The 19,130-nt window shown below is 45.2% G+C and overlaps 1 protein-coding gene across 4 annotated transcripts in view; it reads right to left on the bottom strand.

The window, feature by feature from the left end:
* SLC35F4 (solute carrier family 35 member F4) overlaps window positions 1–19,130 on the bottom strand; it is a 276,300-nt gene that overhangs the window by 135,120 nt on the left and 122,050 nt on the right. The window contains exon 1 of one of the 4 annotated variants that reach the window (XM_056545541.1): window positions 9,970–10,279. The exons of 2 other annotated variants lie outside the window; for them this stretch is intronic. In XM_056545541.1, the coding sequence (XP_056401516.1) occupies window positions 9,970–10,045 (76 nt within the window). In that variant the 5' untranslated portion in view covers window positions 10,046–10,279. Of the gene's footprint in view, window positions 1–9,969; window positions 10,280–19,130 lie in introns of those variants that run through there. One more of the 4 variants, XM_056545543.1, reaches the window with a different exon arrangement.

Below are 19,130 nucleotides of genomic sequence, written 5' to 3'. Positions count from 1 at the left end.
GTCAGCCACTATATGGTCTCCTCTTGCTGCCGCTAACTCCAGGCTGTGTCACTCATTCACTATATGGTCTCCTCTTGCTGCTGCCACCTCCAGGCTGTGTTACTGTACCGCCATGTGGTCTCCTCCTGCTGCCAGCACATTAAATAAAACTTTTTTAGGTTCATCTATTTGAAATCTACAATTTAAATGTTATAAAATATCTTTAATCTTTTCAATTGTGAGGCCCTCTGGTCTTCTCAGCTGTTGCCACCTCGAGGCTGGGTCATTCAGCCACTATAGGGTCTCCTCATGCTGCCGCCACCTCCACGCTGTGTCATTCAGCCACTATATGGTCTCCTCATACTGATGCCACCTCCAGACTCTGCGACAGTGATTCTAATAGCGATGCCTCTAATCTCCATGTCATACTGAATAACAGTGTAATTTCACTAACCCAGAACACTCCCTCTGCTAGTTACAGCTGTTACGCCTAGCGCTCCGGGTCCCCGCTCCTCCCCGGAGCGCTCATGGCGTCTTTCTCCCTGCAGCGCCCCGGTCAGTCCCGCTGACCGGGAGCGCTGCACTGTCATGGCCGTTGGGGATGCGATTCGCACAGCGGGACGCGCCCGCTCGCGAATCGCATCCCAGGTCACTTACCCGTCCCGGTCCCCTGCTGTCATGTGCTGGCGCGCGCGGCTCCGCTCTCTAGGGCGCGCGCGCGCCAGCTCTCTGAGACTTAAAGGGCCAGTGCACCAGTGATTGGTGCCTGGCCCAATTAGCTTAATTGGCTTCCACCTGCTCCCTGGCTATATCTGATCTCCTCCCTTGCACTCCCTTGCCGGATCTTGTTGCCTTGTGCCAGTGAAAGCGTTTAGTGTGTCCAAAGCCTGTGTACCTGAACTTCTGCTATCCATCCTGACTACGAACCTTGCCGCCTGCCCCCGACCTTCTGCTACGTCTGACCTTGCCTCTGCCTTGTCCTTCTGTCCCACGCCTTCTCAGCAGTCAGTGAGGTTGAGCCGTTGCTAGTGGATACGACCTGGTTGCTACTGCCGCAGCAAGACCATCCCGCTTTGCGGCGGGCTCTGGTGAAAACCAGTAGCCTCTTAGAACCGGTCCACTAGCACGGTCCACGCCAATCCCTCGCTGACACAACCCGTAAGCCGAATCGTGACAGTAGATCCGGCCATGGATCCCGCTGAGGTGCCGCTGCCAAGTCTCGCTGATCTTCCCACGGTGGTCGCTCAGCAATCGCAGCAGATTGCCCAACAAGGACAGCAGCTGTCGCAGTTGACTGCCATGTTACAGCAACTTCTGCCTCTGCTACAGCAGCAACCATCTCCTCCGCCAGCTCCTGCAACTCCTCCGCAGCGAGTGGCCGCTCCTAACCTCCGCTTGTCCCTGCCGGACAAATTTGATAGGGACTCTAAACTCTGCCGTGGATTTTTGTCTCAGTGTTCCCTGCATATGGAGATGTTGTCGGACTTGTTTCCTACAGAACGGTCTAAGGTGGCGTTCGTAGTAAGCCTTCTTTCAGGAAAGGCCTTGTCTTGGGCCACACCGCTCTGGGACCGCAATGATCCTGCCACAGCCACAGTCCAGTCCTTCTTCGCTGAAGTCCGGAGTGTCTTCGAGGAGCCAGCCCGGGCCTCCTCTGCCGAGACTGCCCTGTTGAACCTGGTCCAGGGTAATTCTTCAGTGGGCGAGTACGCCATCCAATTTCGTACTCTTGCTTCCGAGTTATCATGGAATAACGAGGCTCTCTGCGCGACCTTTAAAAAAGGCCTATCCAGTCGCATCAAGGATGTGCTGGCCGCACGAGAGATTCCTGCCAACCTTCAAGAACTCATCCATTTGGCTACCCGCATTGACATGCGTTTTTCTGAGCGACACCAAGAGCTCCGCCAGGAAAAAGACTTAGATCTCTGGGCACCTCTCCCACAGCATCCTTTGCAGTCTACGCCTGGGCCTCCCGCCGAGGAGGCCATGCAAGTGGATCGGTCTCGCCTGACCCAGGAAGAGAGGAATCGCCGTAGGGAAGAAAATCTCTGTCTGTACTGTGCCAGTACCGAGCATTTCTTGGTGGATTGCCCTATCCGTCCTCCACGCCTGGGAAACGCACGCACGCACCCAGCTCACGTGGGTGTGGCGTCTCTTGGTTCTAAGTCTGCTTCTTCACGTCTCACAGTGCCCGTGCGGATTTCTCCTTCAGCCAACTCCTCCCTTTCAGCCGTGGCCTGCTTGGACTCTGGTGCCTCTGGGAATTTTATTTTGGAGTCCTTTGTGAATAAATTCTGCATCCCGGTGACCCGTCTCGTCAAGCCGCTCTACATTTCCACGGTCAACGGAGTCAGATTGGATTGCACCGTGCGTTACCGCACAGAACCCCTCCTGATGTCTATTGGACCCCACCACGAAAGGATTGAGCTCTTCGTTCTCCCCAACTGTACCTCTGAGGTCCTCTTCGGTCTGCCATGGCTCCGGCTTCATTCTCCCACCCTTGATTGGACCACCGGGGAGATTAAGAACTGGGACTCTGCCTGCCACAGGAAGTGCCTCTCCCCCCCTCCCAGTCCCGTCAGGCAAGCCTCTGTGCCTCCCCATGGCTCCCGTCCTGGTGTCTCCCTGCCCCGTGCCAAGCTTCACCCTCTGCCCTCCTTCCCCATTCCAACTCCTGCTGTACTGCCTGCCGTTGAGGAAAATCTCCATTCTTTCCCGGTGTCCTCATCCCAGGGGAGGCAGTTTCCGGACAAAAAAAAGGGGAGACCTAAGGGGGGGGGTACTGTTACGCCTAGCGCTCCGGGTCCCCGCTCCTCCCCGGAGCGCTCCCGGCATCTTTCTCCCTGCAGCGCCCCGGTCAGTCCCGCTGACCGGGAGCGCTGCACTGTCATGGCCGTTGGGGATGCGATTCGCACAGCGGGACGCGCCCGCTCGCGAATCGCATCCCAGGTCACTTACCCGTCCCGGTCCCCTGCTGTCATGTGCTGGCGCGCGCGGCTCCGCTCTCTAGGGCGCGCGCGCGCCAGCTCTCTGAGACTTAAAGGGCCAGTGCACCAGTGATTGGTGCCTGGCCCAATTAGCTTAATTGGCTTCCACCTGCTCCCTGGCTATATCTGATCTCCTCCCTTGCACTCCCTTGCCGGATCTTGTTGCCTTGTGCCAGTGAAAGCGTTTAGTGTGTCCAAAGCCTGTGTACCTGAACTTCTGCTATCCATCCTGACTACGAACCTTGCCGCCTGCCCCCGACCTTCTGCTACGTCTGACCTTGCCTCTGCCTTGTCCTTCTGTCCGACGCCTTCTCAGCAGTCAGTGAGGTTGAGCCGTTGCTAGTGGATACGACCTGGTTGCTACTGCCGCAGCAAGACCATCCCGCTTTGCGGCGGGCTCTGGTGAAAACCAGTAGCCTCTTAGAACCGGTCCACTAGCACGGTCCACGCCAATCCCTCGCTGACACAGCGGATCCACAACCCGTAAGCCGAATTGTGACAACAGCGAGGCAAAGTGTTCTACACCCCTATTGAGGCTCTCTGTAGGCCAGAAATAGCCATTTTTAATAGCGGTTCACCACAAATAAATTCGGACCGAAAACATTTTTGGGAGAAAATTCGGTGAATTGGCCGAATCGAATTTTTAAAAAATTCGCTCATTTCTAGTCAGTGCTGTCAACTCTACTGAATCTTTATCATTCGAATGTCTGGTAATGTTATTAATCTCTTTGTGTAGTTTGTGTCAAAATCTAAAATCTTAAAATCATCACAAAAACTCATTTACACATATACATACGTTCCTAGGACAGTTATGTGACTACATGATGCAGTACAGCTCTCATAGAGATTGTCATCTAGATTTACTCCTCAAAGCATTATTGACTTTACGAGAAAAAAAATTACATTATCAGTCGCTAAGACCCCACCGATCCCAAGAAACCGCCTGGAGAAGAGCGCTTGCTCAGACTCATTGCAGGAAATGGGCTCCATATACTATAATGAAGCCCGTCTCCTCTAATAACTGGGAGCAAGCGCTGAGCTGGGGGAGGGGGGGGGGGGGGGTGAAGCACACTGCTGTGCACTTCACCCAGCTATACCTAGAGATCGGTAAATGTCTCAGTACTGAGAACCCGACTAATCAAATTTGTGTGTATGACATGTCAAAAGCTTTGCTAAATGAGAGATACGCTTTAAATGCGCCATATTATGGATCCTTTTACATGTTGATTTCCGCTGTGAGAACCCGGCCTTAGGGTTTTTTTTCTGCCTTGTTCTGTATAAACACAGTATGGCTATAAGCTGAACTTGATGAACTCCTGTTTTCAATCTTAACCCCTTGGGGATAGAAGGTTTTTCCATTTTTGCACTTTCGTTTTTTCCTCCTCACCTTTTAAAAATCATAACCCTTTCAATTTTGCACCTAAAAATCCATATGATGGCTTTTTTTTGTGTGCCACCAATTCTACTTTGTAAAGACATCAGTCATTTTACCCAAAAATCTACTGTGAAATGGAAAAAATTTAAAAAAAAAAAACTGCAGAATTTCGTAACTTTTGAAGGCTTCCGTTTTTACGCAGTACATTTTTCAGTAAAAAAAATTACACCTTATCATTATTCTGTAGGTCCATACGATTAAAATGATACCCAACTTATATAGGTTTGATTTTGTCGCACTTCTGGAAAAAATCATAACTACATGCACGAAAATTTAAATGTTTAAAATTGTCCTTTTCTGACTCCTATAACCTTTTTTATTTTCCCACGTACGGGGCAGTACGACTGCTCATTTTTTGCGCCAGGATCTGAAGTTTTTACTGGTGCCATTTTTGTTTTGATCTGACTTTTTGATCGCTTTTATAAATTTTTTTATGGTATAGAAAGTGATCAAAAATACCCTATTTTGGAGTTTGGAAATTTTTGGTGCGTACGCCATTGACCGTGCAGTTTAATTAATGATATATTTTTATAGTTCGGACATTTACGCACGCGGCGATACCACATATGTTTATTTTTATTTTTATTTACACAGTTTTGTTTTTTTTAAATGGGAAAAGGGGGGTAATTCCAACTTTTATTAGGGAAGGGGTTAAATGATCTTTTCACACTTAGGGGGCTGTAACATTGCACACACTGATTTCCTACACTGATCAATGCTTTGATATACAATAGCATTGATCAGTGTTATCGCTGATTGACCGCTCCTGCCTGGATCTCAGCAATCATTCGGCGATTGGACGCGCAGCAGGCAGGTAAGGCTGCGTCTTAGCTGATCGGGACATCGCCATTTCACCGCGATGGTCCCAATCAGCCCAATTGAGCTGCCGGGACTAGGGAACAGGGAGCAGCAGCGGTGATGTCACTAAGCTCCGCCCATGCCCCAAGCAGGACCGTAGCTGAAGCTTAAAGGGGTACTCCGGTGAAAAACTTTTTTTTTTTTAATCAACTGCTGCCAGAAAGTTAAACAGATTTGTAAATGACCTCTATTAAAAAATCTTAATCCTTCCTGTACTTATTAGCTGCTGAATACTACATCGGAAATTCTTTTCTTTTTGAAACACAGAGCTGTCTGCTGACATCACAAGCACAGTGCTCTCTGCTGACATCTCTGTCCATTTTAGGAACTGCCCAGAACAGCATATGTTTGCTATGGGGATTTCCTTTTACTCTGGACAGTTCCTAAAATGGACAGAGATGTCAGCAGAGAGCACTGTGCTCATGATGTCAGCAGACAGCTCTGTGTTTCAAACTGAAAATAATTTCCACTGTAGTATTCAGCAGCTAATAAGTACAGGAAGGATTACGATTTTTTAATAGAAGTAATTTACAAATCTGTTTAACTTTCTGGCACCAGTTGATTTAAAAAAAAAAAAGTTTTTCACCGGAGTACCCCTTTAAAGGGGTACTCCGGCGCTTAGACGTCTTATCCCCTATCCAAAGGATAGGGGATAAGATGCCTGATTGCGGGGGTCCCGCCGCTGGGGACCCCAGTGATCTTGCACGCCGCACCCCATTAAAATCAGTCCCGGGAGCGTGTTCGCTCCGGGTCTGATTACTGTCGATCACGGGGCCGGAGCGTTGTGACGTCAAGGCTCCGCCCTGTGTGACATCACGCTCCGCCCACCTCAATGCAAGCCTATGAGAGGGGGTGTACCCCTTTAACGGACAAGATTACCGGAGATCCAGGGGTCAAATCCTGGAAAATAAAGTGAGGGAACTCATCCAAGATTTCCACTCAAGGGCTGGTCCTGCAGGACTCCTGCTAAAGAGAACGGTGTTCCTGCTGTGAAAAAAGTGCAGGAACTCCGTTCCCATGCATTTCTGCAGGACTTGAGCCCTACGGAGATTCCTGCCACGGAACGAGACAAGGTAAGTACTGCTGTCATCAGTGTCACCTGCACTATCTGTCGGTACCAACAAGTTAGTGCAGGTGACACTGGTGACAGATTTCCTTTAACAACTATGGGGGAGATTTATCAAAATCTGTCCAGAGGGAAAGTTGCTGAGTTGCCCAGAGCAACCAATCAAATCACTTCTTACATTTTTAACAAGGCCTCTGCAAAATGAAAGAAGGGATCTGATTGGTTGCTATGGGCAACTGGGCAACTATTTCTCTACACAGGTTTTGATAAATCTCCCCCTATGTGACTATGTTTCATACAGAAAAAAATAATAATAATTATTATAATTGGCATCTTCCAACATATGGTCTATTATAGACGTACTCACACATAGAAGCATAAATCCTAGGCAGGTTTATGGTGTATATTAGGGATGAGCGAACTTACAGTAAATTTGATTCGTCACGAACTTCTCGGCTCGGCAGTTGATGCCTTTTCCTGCATAAATTAGTTCAGCTTTCAGGTGCTCCCGTGGGCTGGAAAAGGTGGATACAGACCTAGGAGACTCTTTCCTAGGACTGTATCCACCTTTTCCAGCCCACCGGAGCACCGGAAAGCTGAACTAATTTACGTAGGATAATCATCAACTGCCAAGCCGAGAAGTTCGTGACGAATCGAATCTACTGTAAGTTCGCTCATCTCTAGTGTATATGTTGGAACAAGGGTCTAAAATAATAAACCAGTGTTTCCCAACCAGGGTGCCTCCAGCTGTTGCAAAACTACAACTCCCAGCATGCCCGGACAGCCTTCGGCTGTCCGGGCATGCTGGGAGTTGTAGTTTTGCAACAGCTGGAGGCACCCTGGTTGGGAAACACTGTAATAAACAGTAGCCACTCCATGTGTCACCATTCAGGGTCACATTGCTATTAATGCAGTGATATATCCCCATCGATTCATCACATACTTAAGTCATTGAGGATTCTAAGGACCAGATGCAAGAAACAATTTTTTTCCAACTTGAAAGAAGAGGACAACTCAAGGACTAATGTTTACAAGTGAAGCCCAGGCAATGATAGATGGGGATCATCTGGACTAAATACTCCAGCACCTAATTGAGTTCAGCTTCATCCATATAAAGTAGATCCAGATCCCGAGCCATGTATAGCAATAATACAGAGGCCACGATACTCAATATGTGCCATGATACATTCCCGTTACATACGAGAAAGTGCTATTAACCCTTTCATCTCTTCCCCTCCGATCCAATATTATCCTATGAAAAAATAAAACAAGGCGGAATGCAAAGTATCCATCAGCGCCATGAGACAGACAGACGGCGCTCAGCCTGCACGTCCCTTTCAAGAACAGACAAGGTTATGTGGACAGCCATGGATTATTATTATTATTGCTACAGTTTAACACTTGCTATCCCCCCCCCCCTCTCTCTCTCTCTCTCTCTCCCCCTCTCTTCCCTATCTCCTTCTTTTGAGCATTAGAGCTGACGTCAGGTTGCTGTCACCACAGACAAGACTTGAATATTGTGAGAGAAGAGACTGCAGCAGGATCAGAGAGCGCATAGCGCAGATTCCACCGACTCGCCAACTCTGCCCTATGGATAGAAAAGGGTTAAAAAAAAAAAAAAAATAATAAAATAAAAAAATAGAAAGGACATTCTCTTGAGGACTTCTCATACCAGCGTTGACGGTCTGCACGATTTTTAAATGCCTAATGGGCACAGCGTAGAGGGCAAAGTGGGTACCCCCAAACAGAAAACCTACGCAATGGATTTGCTCCCCATCGTTACCATTCCTGGAAACTAACTGGTCCTGTATTCTCTTGAGTCTCAAGGTGAAGAGGAGACTGCAGCACTGTAAGGATTAAAATACTAATAAAGTTACTGCATTGATGCCTATTGTCTCCAAAGGCTGGGGGGGGGGGGGGGGGGGGAGGGGGTAGGGGGGGTAGGGTAGGTTGCGGGTAGTATGTGATTTTTTTTGCCATTTATTTCTTTAGAATGCAGTGAGCGTTTGCACTAAAACCAACAATCCTACGTAACGACATTCCAATAAGTTGTGTCTAAAAAAAAAAAAACTAATTCAGCTCTGCTACATCTGTATAGAAAGGACTGGATGCCTAACTACACACAAACTGAGGAGTTAACATCTGGTGAGAACTCCTAAAAGCAGTGTTTCCCAACCAGAGTGCCTCCTGCTGTTGCAAAGCTACAACTCCCAAGGCTGTCCGGGTATGCCGGGAGTTGTAGTTTTTTTTTTGCAACAGCTGGGGGCACCCTGGTTGGGAAACGCTGTCCTAAAGTTACTGCCTGCTATTGTAGCCCCTTGACTTATGAGGCTTTGCACATGAAGTGAACGCTATTTACATAACATTACACAACACTAGGAATATTTACCGTTCAGACAAAGGGTATTTGTTAAGTTTGTCGACGTAGCAGAGTTTTGTCATAGGCACAGCCAACAAAATGTCACTTCAAGACACAACTTAGCCTAGGGTTTCCCAAGCAGGGTGCCCCCAGCTGTTGCAAAACTACAACTCCCAGCATGCCCGGACAGCCTTCGGCTGTCCGGGCATGCTGGGAGTTGTAGTTTTGCAACAGCTGGAGGCACCCTGCTTGGAGAACACTGCTATAAAGCATTGACAACACAAACCCAAATAGCTCTGAATCTATACAGTATACAGTATATTCCATAAATGCTCATATATAAGACACATACAGACTGCATGCTGGGAGTTGTAGTTTTACAACAGCTGGAGGCACCCTGCTTGGAGAACACTGCCATAAAGCATTGACAACACAAACCCAAATAGCTCTGAATCTATACAGTATACAGTATATTCCATAAATGCTCATATATAAGACACATACAGACTGCATGCTGGGAGTAGTAGTTTTGCAACAGCTGGAGGCACCCTGCTTGGAGAACACTGCTATAAAGCATTGACAACACAAACCCAAATAGCTCTGAATCTATACAGTATATAGTATACTCCATAAATGCTCATATATATATATATATATATATATATATATATATATATATATATGACACATACAGACTGCATGCTGGGAGTTGTAGTTTTGCAACAGCTGGAGGGACCCTGCTTGGAGAACACTGCTATAAAGCATTGATAACACAAACCCAAATAGCTCTGAATCTATACAGTGAATATAGTATACTCCATAAATGCTCATATATAAGACACATACAGACTGCATGCTGGGAGTTGTAGTTTTGCAACAGCTGGAGGGACCCTGCTTGGAGAACACTGCTATAAAGCATTGAGAACACAAACCCAAATAGCTCTGAATCTATACAGTATATATTATACTCCATACATATATAAGACACATACAGGCTATGCATATATATATATATATATATATATATATATATATATATATATATATATATGTGTAGCAATGTATTATACCATCTAAAGGTAAAACCAATACACACTGTCTCATCATCTAATGATCCAAAACATACAAGTAACAAAATAACATCAACATAGTAAAAAATGCAATGGATGTAAAAAAAAAAAAAAAAAGCATCTCAGAGAATTCCTATTTAGTGCAATGAACTTGAGCAGCAGAGAAGTTCCATAGACTTGTATGGGTGATGCCATAAAGTATAGAGAATCATTACCGTCTATGATAGCTGCATGTAATTCTGAGACACTGAAGGATGACACAGGGGCCACCTTGGCTGAGTGCTTCTTCATGGTGGTGCTGGTGGGGTGCAGTTCACAGGCTGCTGCTGGCTGTCCCTGGTCCCTGTAGTCCAGACATTGCTCTCTGTCCTTGCAGTCATACACTGGCTGCTGTGGCTGCTGCTGCTGATGCTGCTGCTGCTGCTGATACCTGGCTGTCGTTTTGGAAATGCAGCTCTGAGGCTGGAGAACCTGATTTGCTGTTACCCAGGGAAACCATTTGCAACATTTCAAACAATTCTTGACCTGTGCCGGCACTTAGCAGCCATCAATTGTTAGGCTCAGCAGTTAATGTGTAACCCCACCTTCCACATCTCACAGGCTGCTGGAGCTGGACCACTCTCTCTTTTTATTATTTTTATGTTTGTTCTTTTTTCCCCCCCACCATATTCTGACATATCTATTTACTAGCCTAAGATGCTTATTTTATAAACAAGCTATTTATTTATACATGCGGTGACTGGAAGACCTGCTATAGTGCATGCATTATGTATTTTCTCAAAACTTCTGTTTCTTAAAGGGGTACTCCGCTGGAAATTTATATATATAAATGCACTATATATGGACACTATGCAGGACCCTTTTCCCTTAGAAAATGGAGATAAATGCCCTATTTAGCAATTTCAGCTGTAGGCTAAGTCTCCACTTGGTTTTTTTTCTGGCAGTTTTTGAGCCACAATCAGAAGTGGATCCATAAGGGAGGAGAAGTGTTAGTCCTTCCTTTATATGTCCTATTCCTTTTGAATACACTTCTGGCTTTGGCTGGTTTCCTGGTTGGAAACTTAGCCGTAGCGGGATTAGACTGTATAGCGGGTTCACCAAAAAACCCACTTTGATAACTCTTTATGTGCATTTTGTTCATGCCCCTGTTTTAAAGGGGTACTCCTGTGATTTTCTTTTTTAAATCAACTGATGCCAGAAAGTTAAACAGATTTGCAAAATTCTATTTAAAAATTTTCATCCTTCCGGTATTTATCAGCTGCTGTATGCTCCAGAGGAAGTTCTTTTTTTTTTTTTCCGTCTGACAACAGTGCTCTCTGCTGACACCTCTGTCTGTCTCAGAACCTGTCCAGAGTAGGAGCAAATCCCCATAGCAAATCTCTCCTGCTCTGGACAGTTCCTGACATGGACAGAGGTGTCAGCATGAAAAGAAAAGAAATTAAAAAGTAATAAAACTTCCTGTGGAGCATACAGAAGCTGATTAGTACTGGAAGACTAAGTACTAAGATTTTTAAATAGAAGTAATTCACAAATCTGTTTAACTTTCTGGCATCAGTTGATTTAAAGAAAATAGTTTTTCACCGGAGTACCCCTTTAACCCCTTAAGGACACAGGGCGTACCTGTACGCCCTGAGTCTGCTCCCTTTCTATAAAGCGGGGCCATGGCTAATAGCGCGTGGCACTGATCCCGGTGCCGTGTGCTTTTAACCCTTTAGACGTGGTGTTCAAAGTTGATCGCCACGTCTAAAGTGAAACTAAACTACCCCGGCTAGCTCAGTGGGCTGTTCGGGACCGCCGCCGTGAAATCGCTGCGTCCCAAACAGCTGTAGGACATGAGGAACGTCCCCCTACCTACCTCCTTGTGTCCGATCGCCGAATGACTGCTCAGTGCCTGAGATCCAGGCATGAGCAGTCAAGCGGCAGAATCATCGATCAATGGTTTCCTATGAGAAACCATTGATCAATGTAAAAGATCAGTGTGTGCAGTGTTATAGCCCCCTATGGGAGCTATAACACCGCAAAAACAAGTGGGAAAAAAAAGTGAATAAAGATCATTTAACCCTTTCCCTAATAAAAGTTTGAATCAATCCCCTTTTCCCATTTAAAAAAAATAAAGAGTGTAAATAAAAATAAACATATGTGGTATCACCACGTGCCGAAATGTCAGAATTATAAAATATATAGTTAATTAAACCGCACGGTCAATGGCGTACGTGCAAAAAAATTCCAAAGTACAAAATAGCGTATTTTTGGTCACTTTTTATATCATCAAAAAATGAATAAAAAGCTATCAAAAAGTCCGAACAATACAAAAATGGTACCGCTAAAAACGTCAGATCACTGCACAAAAAATTCGCCCCCATACCGCCCTGTACACAGAAAAGTAAAAAAGTTATAGGTGTCAGAAGATGACAATTTGAAATGAAAAATGTATGGCGTAGAAACAGATGCTCCCAAAAGCTACAAAATGCTATTTTTTCTTCAATTTTGTTGCACAATTATTATTTTTTTCCGTTTCGTCGTAGATTTTTGGGTCTAATTTCTGATGTCATTACAAAGTAGAATTTGTGGCGCAAAAAGTAAGCCATCATATGGATTTATAGGTGCAAAATTGAAAGAGTTATGATTTTTTAAAGGTAAAGTGAAAAAATGAAAGTGCAAAAATGAAAAAACCCTTGGTCCTTAAGGGGTTAAAACAGGGGCAGGGGCAAAATGCAATTAAAGAGTTATCAAAGTGGGCTTTTGGTGAACCCGCTATACAGTACAATCTTATCCCGCTACAGCTGAAATTGCTAAATAGGGCATTTATCTTAATTTTCTAAGGGAAAAGGGTCCTGCATAGGGTCCACATATAGTGCCCACTAGCAGGGGTATATAGGGTACGGGGGTCTTTTTTACTGCTAATTAACACTCACATACAGATAACACCCTTAGACAGAATTTAAAATGAATCAAAACATACAAAACTAGCAGTGCCAAAATAAATCATAAACCTACAAATACTGACGCCGAGGCAAATATGTAATCCAGATGCTTTGTTATGTATCAAATACAAGAACAGCCCTCCCACTTAAAATCAACCCACCCTTAAAACACATACACCCCACAAGGAGAAAACACAAGGGTGAGGAACACCAAGTAAAGACCCTAACAGAATGTAACCCAAAGGTATAACATATGTAAACCTACAACGTAATACTGTGCCAAAAAATTGAGACATAAAGAGAAAAAAGAGGGAGAAGGGGTTGCGCCCCTAGTGAAGTGCGTTCATGAAGAGGTATAAGAGATGGTCAAGAGCATTACTCACCAAGTGGGGTTGTGCTAAGAGCACAACACCTCCCCTGGCTTTGTACAATATCCAGGCCTGCAGCCACGGTCCTCTGGGATCAACTCGTTCTCCCAGTACACCGTGTTTCTCCGAAAATAAGACTGGGTTTTATATTAATTTTAGTCACAAAAAACACACTAGAGCTTATTTATTTTTGGGGGGCTGCAGGAGTGTGGAGGATGAGGGGCTGTGGGAGTGTGGAGGATGGGGGGCTGTAGCAGCGTGGAGGATGGGGGGCTGTAGCAGTGTGGAGGATGCCGCACACACCCCCCCCCATCTTCCACACTGCTACAGGTCCCCATCCTCTCACAGCCCCCCATCCTCCACAATCCCGCAGCCCCCCATCCTCCACACTCCTGTAGCCCCCATCCTCCACACTCCTGCAGCCCCCCATCCTCCACACTTCTGCAGCCCCCCATCCTCCACACTTCTGCAGCCCCCCCATCCTCCACATTGCTACAGCCCCCTATCCTCCACACTCCTGCAGCCCCCCATCCTCCACACTGCTACAGCCCCCACATCCTCCCCTTCCCCTGTCGTCCTCCACACTCCTAAAGTGCCCCCCACCCCTCTGCCATAATAATAATTTCATCCCCAGCGGAAACCAGCACTACCCCACCTTCATAGCGTCCGCAACTGAAGCTGCAGCTCTTGGCGGCGGGATCTCCTTCTGCTGCTTAGCAGCCGGGGCAGGGACACGTCCGTGACGTCGAGCGTGCATACGCGCGGACGTTTTAAAGCGACAGTGTCCCTGCCCCGGCACATTTAACTTGCCAAGGGACCAGCCAAAGGGGGGTGGGGGGGGAGGGGGGGAGCGTTCCGGTCCACATTACTGGCGGCCACGGTCTGGATCTGGACCGCGGGCCGCAAGTTGAGTACCCCTGGCCTAGATCTTATTTTCGGGGTAGGGCTTATATTGCAGCCCACCCCGATAATCCAGCTAGGGCTTATTTTCTGGGTAGGGTGTATTTTTGGGGAAACAGGGTAGATAGGTAGAAAGGAAGGCAAAAACCACCTCTATGTCTCAATTAGGTAGAAAGGAAGGCAAAAATGACCGTCTCCGGCGCTGGTCTGCTTCACTGGTTAGGACTCAGACATCTGATGTAGTGGTTTAAAAAGGTTTTATTGTATAAAACAGATGCAACGCGTTTCTGGCCCGAAATGGACCCTTCGTCAGGCAAGGTGCTGAAGCACCTTGCCTGACGAAGGGTCCATTTTGGGCCAGAAACGCGTTGCATATGTTTTATACAATAAAACCTTTTTAACCTCTTCAGGACACAGGGCATGTGGATACGCCCTGCATTCCGAGTCCTTAAGGACCGAGGGCGTATCCATACGCCCATGGGAAATCCGGTCCCCACCGCTTGCCGGTTGGGGACCGGAGCCGGATGCCTGCTGAAATCATTCAGCAGGCACCCTGGCACATGTTGGCGATCGGCGCCCCCATGTCGGCGATCGGAGAAAATCGCATGTCAATTCAGACATGCGATTTTCTCCAATTCCGGGCTGATCGGGTCTCTGGTGACCCGATCAACCGGAAAATAGGGCTGATCGGAGTTGTCAGCAACAGCCCCAATCAGCCTAAAGGATAGGAGTGAGGTCGCAAAGCTGCGATCTACTCCTATCCCCTGCCATTACTCAGAACGGAGTTCTGACCAATGGCAGCGCAGGACAGGGGGTTGCCATGGAAACCCCCCATTCTGCCCGCCCCTGGATGTCGAGGGGCTCTGGAAAGAAGATGGAGGCCGTACCTGCAGGAGAAGATGCCTGGGGACCTGGGATCTTCGCTGGAGCCTGCAGGATCCTGATCAGGTAGTGAATCGACAGTGGGGGGGGGGGGGGGGGGAATTGAAAGTGAAAGTAAATCGATCTTTACTGTGGCAACCACTAGGGGGGCCAAACCTCAACTCCCAGCATGCCCAGAGAGCCAAAGGCTGTCTGGGCATGCTGGGAGTTGTAGTTTTGCAACATCTGGAGGGTCACAGTTTGGAGACCACTGTTACAGTGGTGCCCAAACAGTAGCCCTCCAGATGTTGCCAAACTACAACTCTCAGCATGCCTAGACTGCCCAGGCATGCTGGGAGTTGTGGTTCTGTAACATCTGTCCCTTCAGATTTAGCAATTTTCATGAAATTTTTTAAAATTGCTGCTCTATTTTGAAGCCCTCTAATTTTTTCAAAAAGCAAAAGTATGTCCATTTTATGATGCCAACATAAAGTGGACATATTGTGGTTGTGAAGAAAAAGAAAATTTATTTGGAATATCCATTTTCCTTACAATTAGAGAGCTTCAAAGTTAGAAAAATGCAACATTTTCAAAATTTTCATGAAATTTTGGGATTTTTCACCAAAAAAGGATGCAATTAACGCCGAAAATTTACCACCAAAATAAAGTAGAATATGTCACGAAAAAACAATCTCAGAATCAGAATATTCGGTAAAAGTGTTTTCGCGTTATTAATTTGTAAAGCGACGGTGGTCATAATTGCGAAAAAGGGCTCAGTCCTTAAGGTGAAAAAGGGCTGCGTCCTTAAGGGGTTAAACCACTACATCAGATGTCTGAGTCCTAACCACTGAAGCAGACCAGCACCAGAGACGGTCATTTTTGCCTTCCTTTCTACCTAATTGAGACATAGTGAGGGTCCATGATGCACCTCACCACCACCTCGACACGTGTTTTGATTGTTTGCCCCAATTTTCTTTCCTTTCAGATTTTTGGCAATGTGTGCTAACAATAAGCTATGCGTAAGGGCAGCCCAGGGATCCTTTCCAGGTCCCAGGATTAAAGTTATGGGGAATTCCAAGAACTCAGTCACATCACTGGGGACACACCGATGATTATACCACAGTTCGTATTGCCCAAGATGAAAGGGTTAAATGTCTGAGTTCAGACAACTGCACATCTGTTCCAGAGCTACAAGGGACACCTGCAGGGCTTGTTCTACAGCACCATAAATAAGAATAAGACCCCCAATATCCACCATAAAAAGATGTTTGGTGGTCATTATTGGAGTAAGTTCCTTTGAACTGTTCCTCTACAACTGTCAGGCAAATCCATTCATAGGAATGTTAACTGAATAATAATTTTGAGGAAAATGGTTAGTGGGACCCCTGTAGACCCCACCTAATCATAGAGCATTTTTACCCATAGTTCCTTTGGCCTCTAATGTGAAAACAAGATGAGACACAATTACATTAAAGGGGTTATCCAGGAATAGAAAAGTAGAGTAAAGCAGAATGAAATTGTCGGAAAAACGAAATAAAACTGTTTGTGGGGAGAAATTTTTTTAAAAACACGCTATTTTGCAACTTTTTAGACATTCCGTTTCAACGCAGTGCACTTTATGCTGAAAATGACACCTTATCTTTAATCTGTTGGTCCATACGGTTACAAGGATAATTTATGTAGTTTTTTTTTTATTTTACTACTTTAAAAAACTACATGCACCAAAATTAGAATTTTAAAATTGTCTGACCCCCTATAACTTTTTTATTTTTCCGCATATATGAGGGCTAATTTTTGCGCCATGGTCTGTAGTTTTTATTGGTGCCATTTTTGTTTTAATGGGACTTTTTGATCGCTTTTCATAAACTTTTCATGGTATATGAAGTGACCAAAATGCAAAATTTTGGACTTTGGTATTTTTTAACGTATACGCCATCAACCGTGTGGTTTAGCTAACCCTATATTTTTATAGTTCTGACATTTACGCACATGGCAGTACCACATATTATTATTTTTTTTAAATTATATTATTTATTAAAAAAATGGGAAATGGGGGTGATTCAAACTTTTATTTAGGAAGGGGCTTATTCACATTTATTAACCCCTTAAGGACCAGGCCATTTTACACCTTAGGACCAGAGCGTTTTTTGAACATCTGACCACTGTCACTTTAAACATTAATAACTCTGGAATGCTTTTACCTATCATTCTGATTCTGAGATTGTTTTTTCGTGACATATTGTACTTTATGTTATTGGTAAAAATTTTGTCGATACTTGCATCGTTTCTTAGTGAAAAATTCCAAAATTTGATGAAAAATTTTAAAATTTTGCATTTTTCTAACTTTGAAGCTCTCTGCTTGTAAGGAAAATGGATATTCCAAATCATTTTTTTTAATTCACATATACAATATGTCCACTTTATGTTGGCATCATAAAATGTACGTGTTTTTACTTTTGGAAGACACCAGAGGGCTTCAAAGTTCAGCAGCAATTTTCCAATTTTTCACAAAATTTCCAAAATCACAATTTTTCAGGGACCAGTTCAGGTTTGAAGTGGATTTGAAGGGTCTTCATATTAGAAATACCCCAAAAATGACCCCATTATAAAAACTGCAGCCCCAAAAGTATTCAAAATGACATTCAGTCAGCATTTTAACCCTTTAGGTGTTTCACAGGAATAGCAGCAAAGTGAAGGAGAAAATTCACAATCTTCATTTTTTACACTCGCATGTTCTTGTAGACCCAATTTTTTTATTTTTACAAGGGGTAAAAGGAGAAAATGTATACTTGTATTTGTAGCCCAATTTCTCTCGAGTAAGCACCTACCTCATATGTCTATGTAAAGTGTTCGGCGGGCGCAGTAGAGGGCTCAGAAGCGAAGGAGCGACAAGGGGATTTTGGAGAGTACGTTTTTCTGAAATGGTTTTTGGGGGGCATTTTGCATTTAGGAAGCCCCTATGGTGCCAGAACAGGAAAAAAAAAAAACATATGGCATACCATTTTGGAAACTAGACCACTTGAGGAACGTAACAAGGAATAAAGTGATCCTTAATACCTGACAGGTGTTTCACGACTTTTGCATATGTAAAAAAAATTTAAAAAAATTTCACTAAAATATGTGTTTCCCCCCAAATTTCACATTTATGCAAGGGTTAATAGCAGAAAATACCCCCCAAAATTTGTAACCCCATCTCTTCTGAGTATGGAGGTACCCCATAAGTTGACCTGAAGTGCACTATGGGCGAACTACAATGCTCAGGAGAGAAGGAGTCATATTTGGCTTTTTGAGAGCAAATTTTGCTCGGGGGCATGTCACATTTAGGAAGCCCCTATGGTGCCAGGACAGCAACATAACCCCCACATGGCATACCATATTGGAAACTAGACCCCTTGAGGAATGTAACAAGGGGTACAGTGAGCATTTACCCCCCACTGGTGTCTGTCAGATCTTTTGGAACAGTGGGCTGTACAAAATTTTTTATTTGCACAGCCCACTGTTCCAAAGATCTGTCAGACACCAGTGGGGTGTAAATTCTGACTGCACCCCTTATTACATTCCGTGAGGGGTGTAGTTTCCGAAATGGGGTCACATGTGGGGTTTTGTTTTTTTTGCGTTTGTCAAAATCGCTGTAACAATCAGCCACCCCTTTGCAAATCACCTCAAATGTACATGGCGCACTCTCCCTTCTGGGCCTTGTTGTGCGCCCCCAGAGCACTTTGCGCACACATATGGGGTATCTCCGTAGTCGGGAGAAATTGCATTACAAATTTTGGGGGGCTTTTTTCCCTTTTACCTCTTGTCAAAATGAAAAGCATGGGGCAACACCAGCATGTTAGTGTAAAAAATTAATTTTTTTACACTAACATGCTGGTGTAGACCCCAACTTCACCTTTTCCTAAGGGATGAAAGGAGAAAAAGACCCCCAACATTTGTTTGGCTATTTCTCCCGAGTACGGCGATACCCCATATGTGGCCCTAAACTGTTGCCTTGAAATACGACAGGGCTCCAAATTGAGAACACCATGTGCATTTGAGGCCTGAATTAGGGATTTGCATAGGGGTATTCTACGCCAGTGATTCCCAAACAGGGTGCCTCCAGCTGTTGCAAAACTCCCAGAATGCCTGGACAGTCAACGGCTGTCTGGCAATACTGGGAGTTGTTGTTTTGCAACAGCTGGAGGCTCCATTTTGAAAACAGTGGCGTACCAGACGTTTTTCATTTTTATTGGGGAGGGGAGGGGGGCTGTGTAGGGATATGTGTATATGTAGTGTTTTTTACTTTTTATTTTATTTTGTGTTAGTGTAGTGTAGTGTTTTTAG

Source organism: Hyla sarda, chromosome 11 (genome assembly GCF_029499605.1).
Source record: "Hyla sarda isolate aHylSar1 chromosome 11, aHylSar1.hap1, whole genome shotgun sequence".
NCBI lineage: Eukaryota > Metazoa > Chordata > Amphibia > Anura > Hylidae > Hyla > Hyla sarda.
The sequence above is the reverse complement of the archived record's forward strand: the minus strand, read 5'-3'. Positions and strand labels throughout refer to the sequence as shown.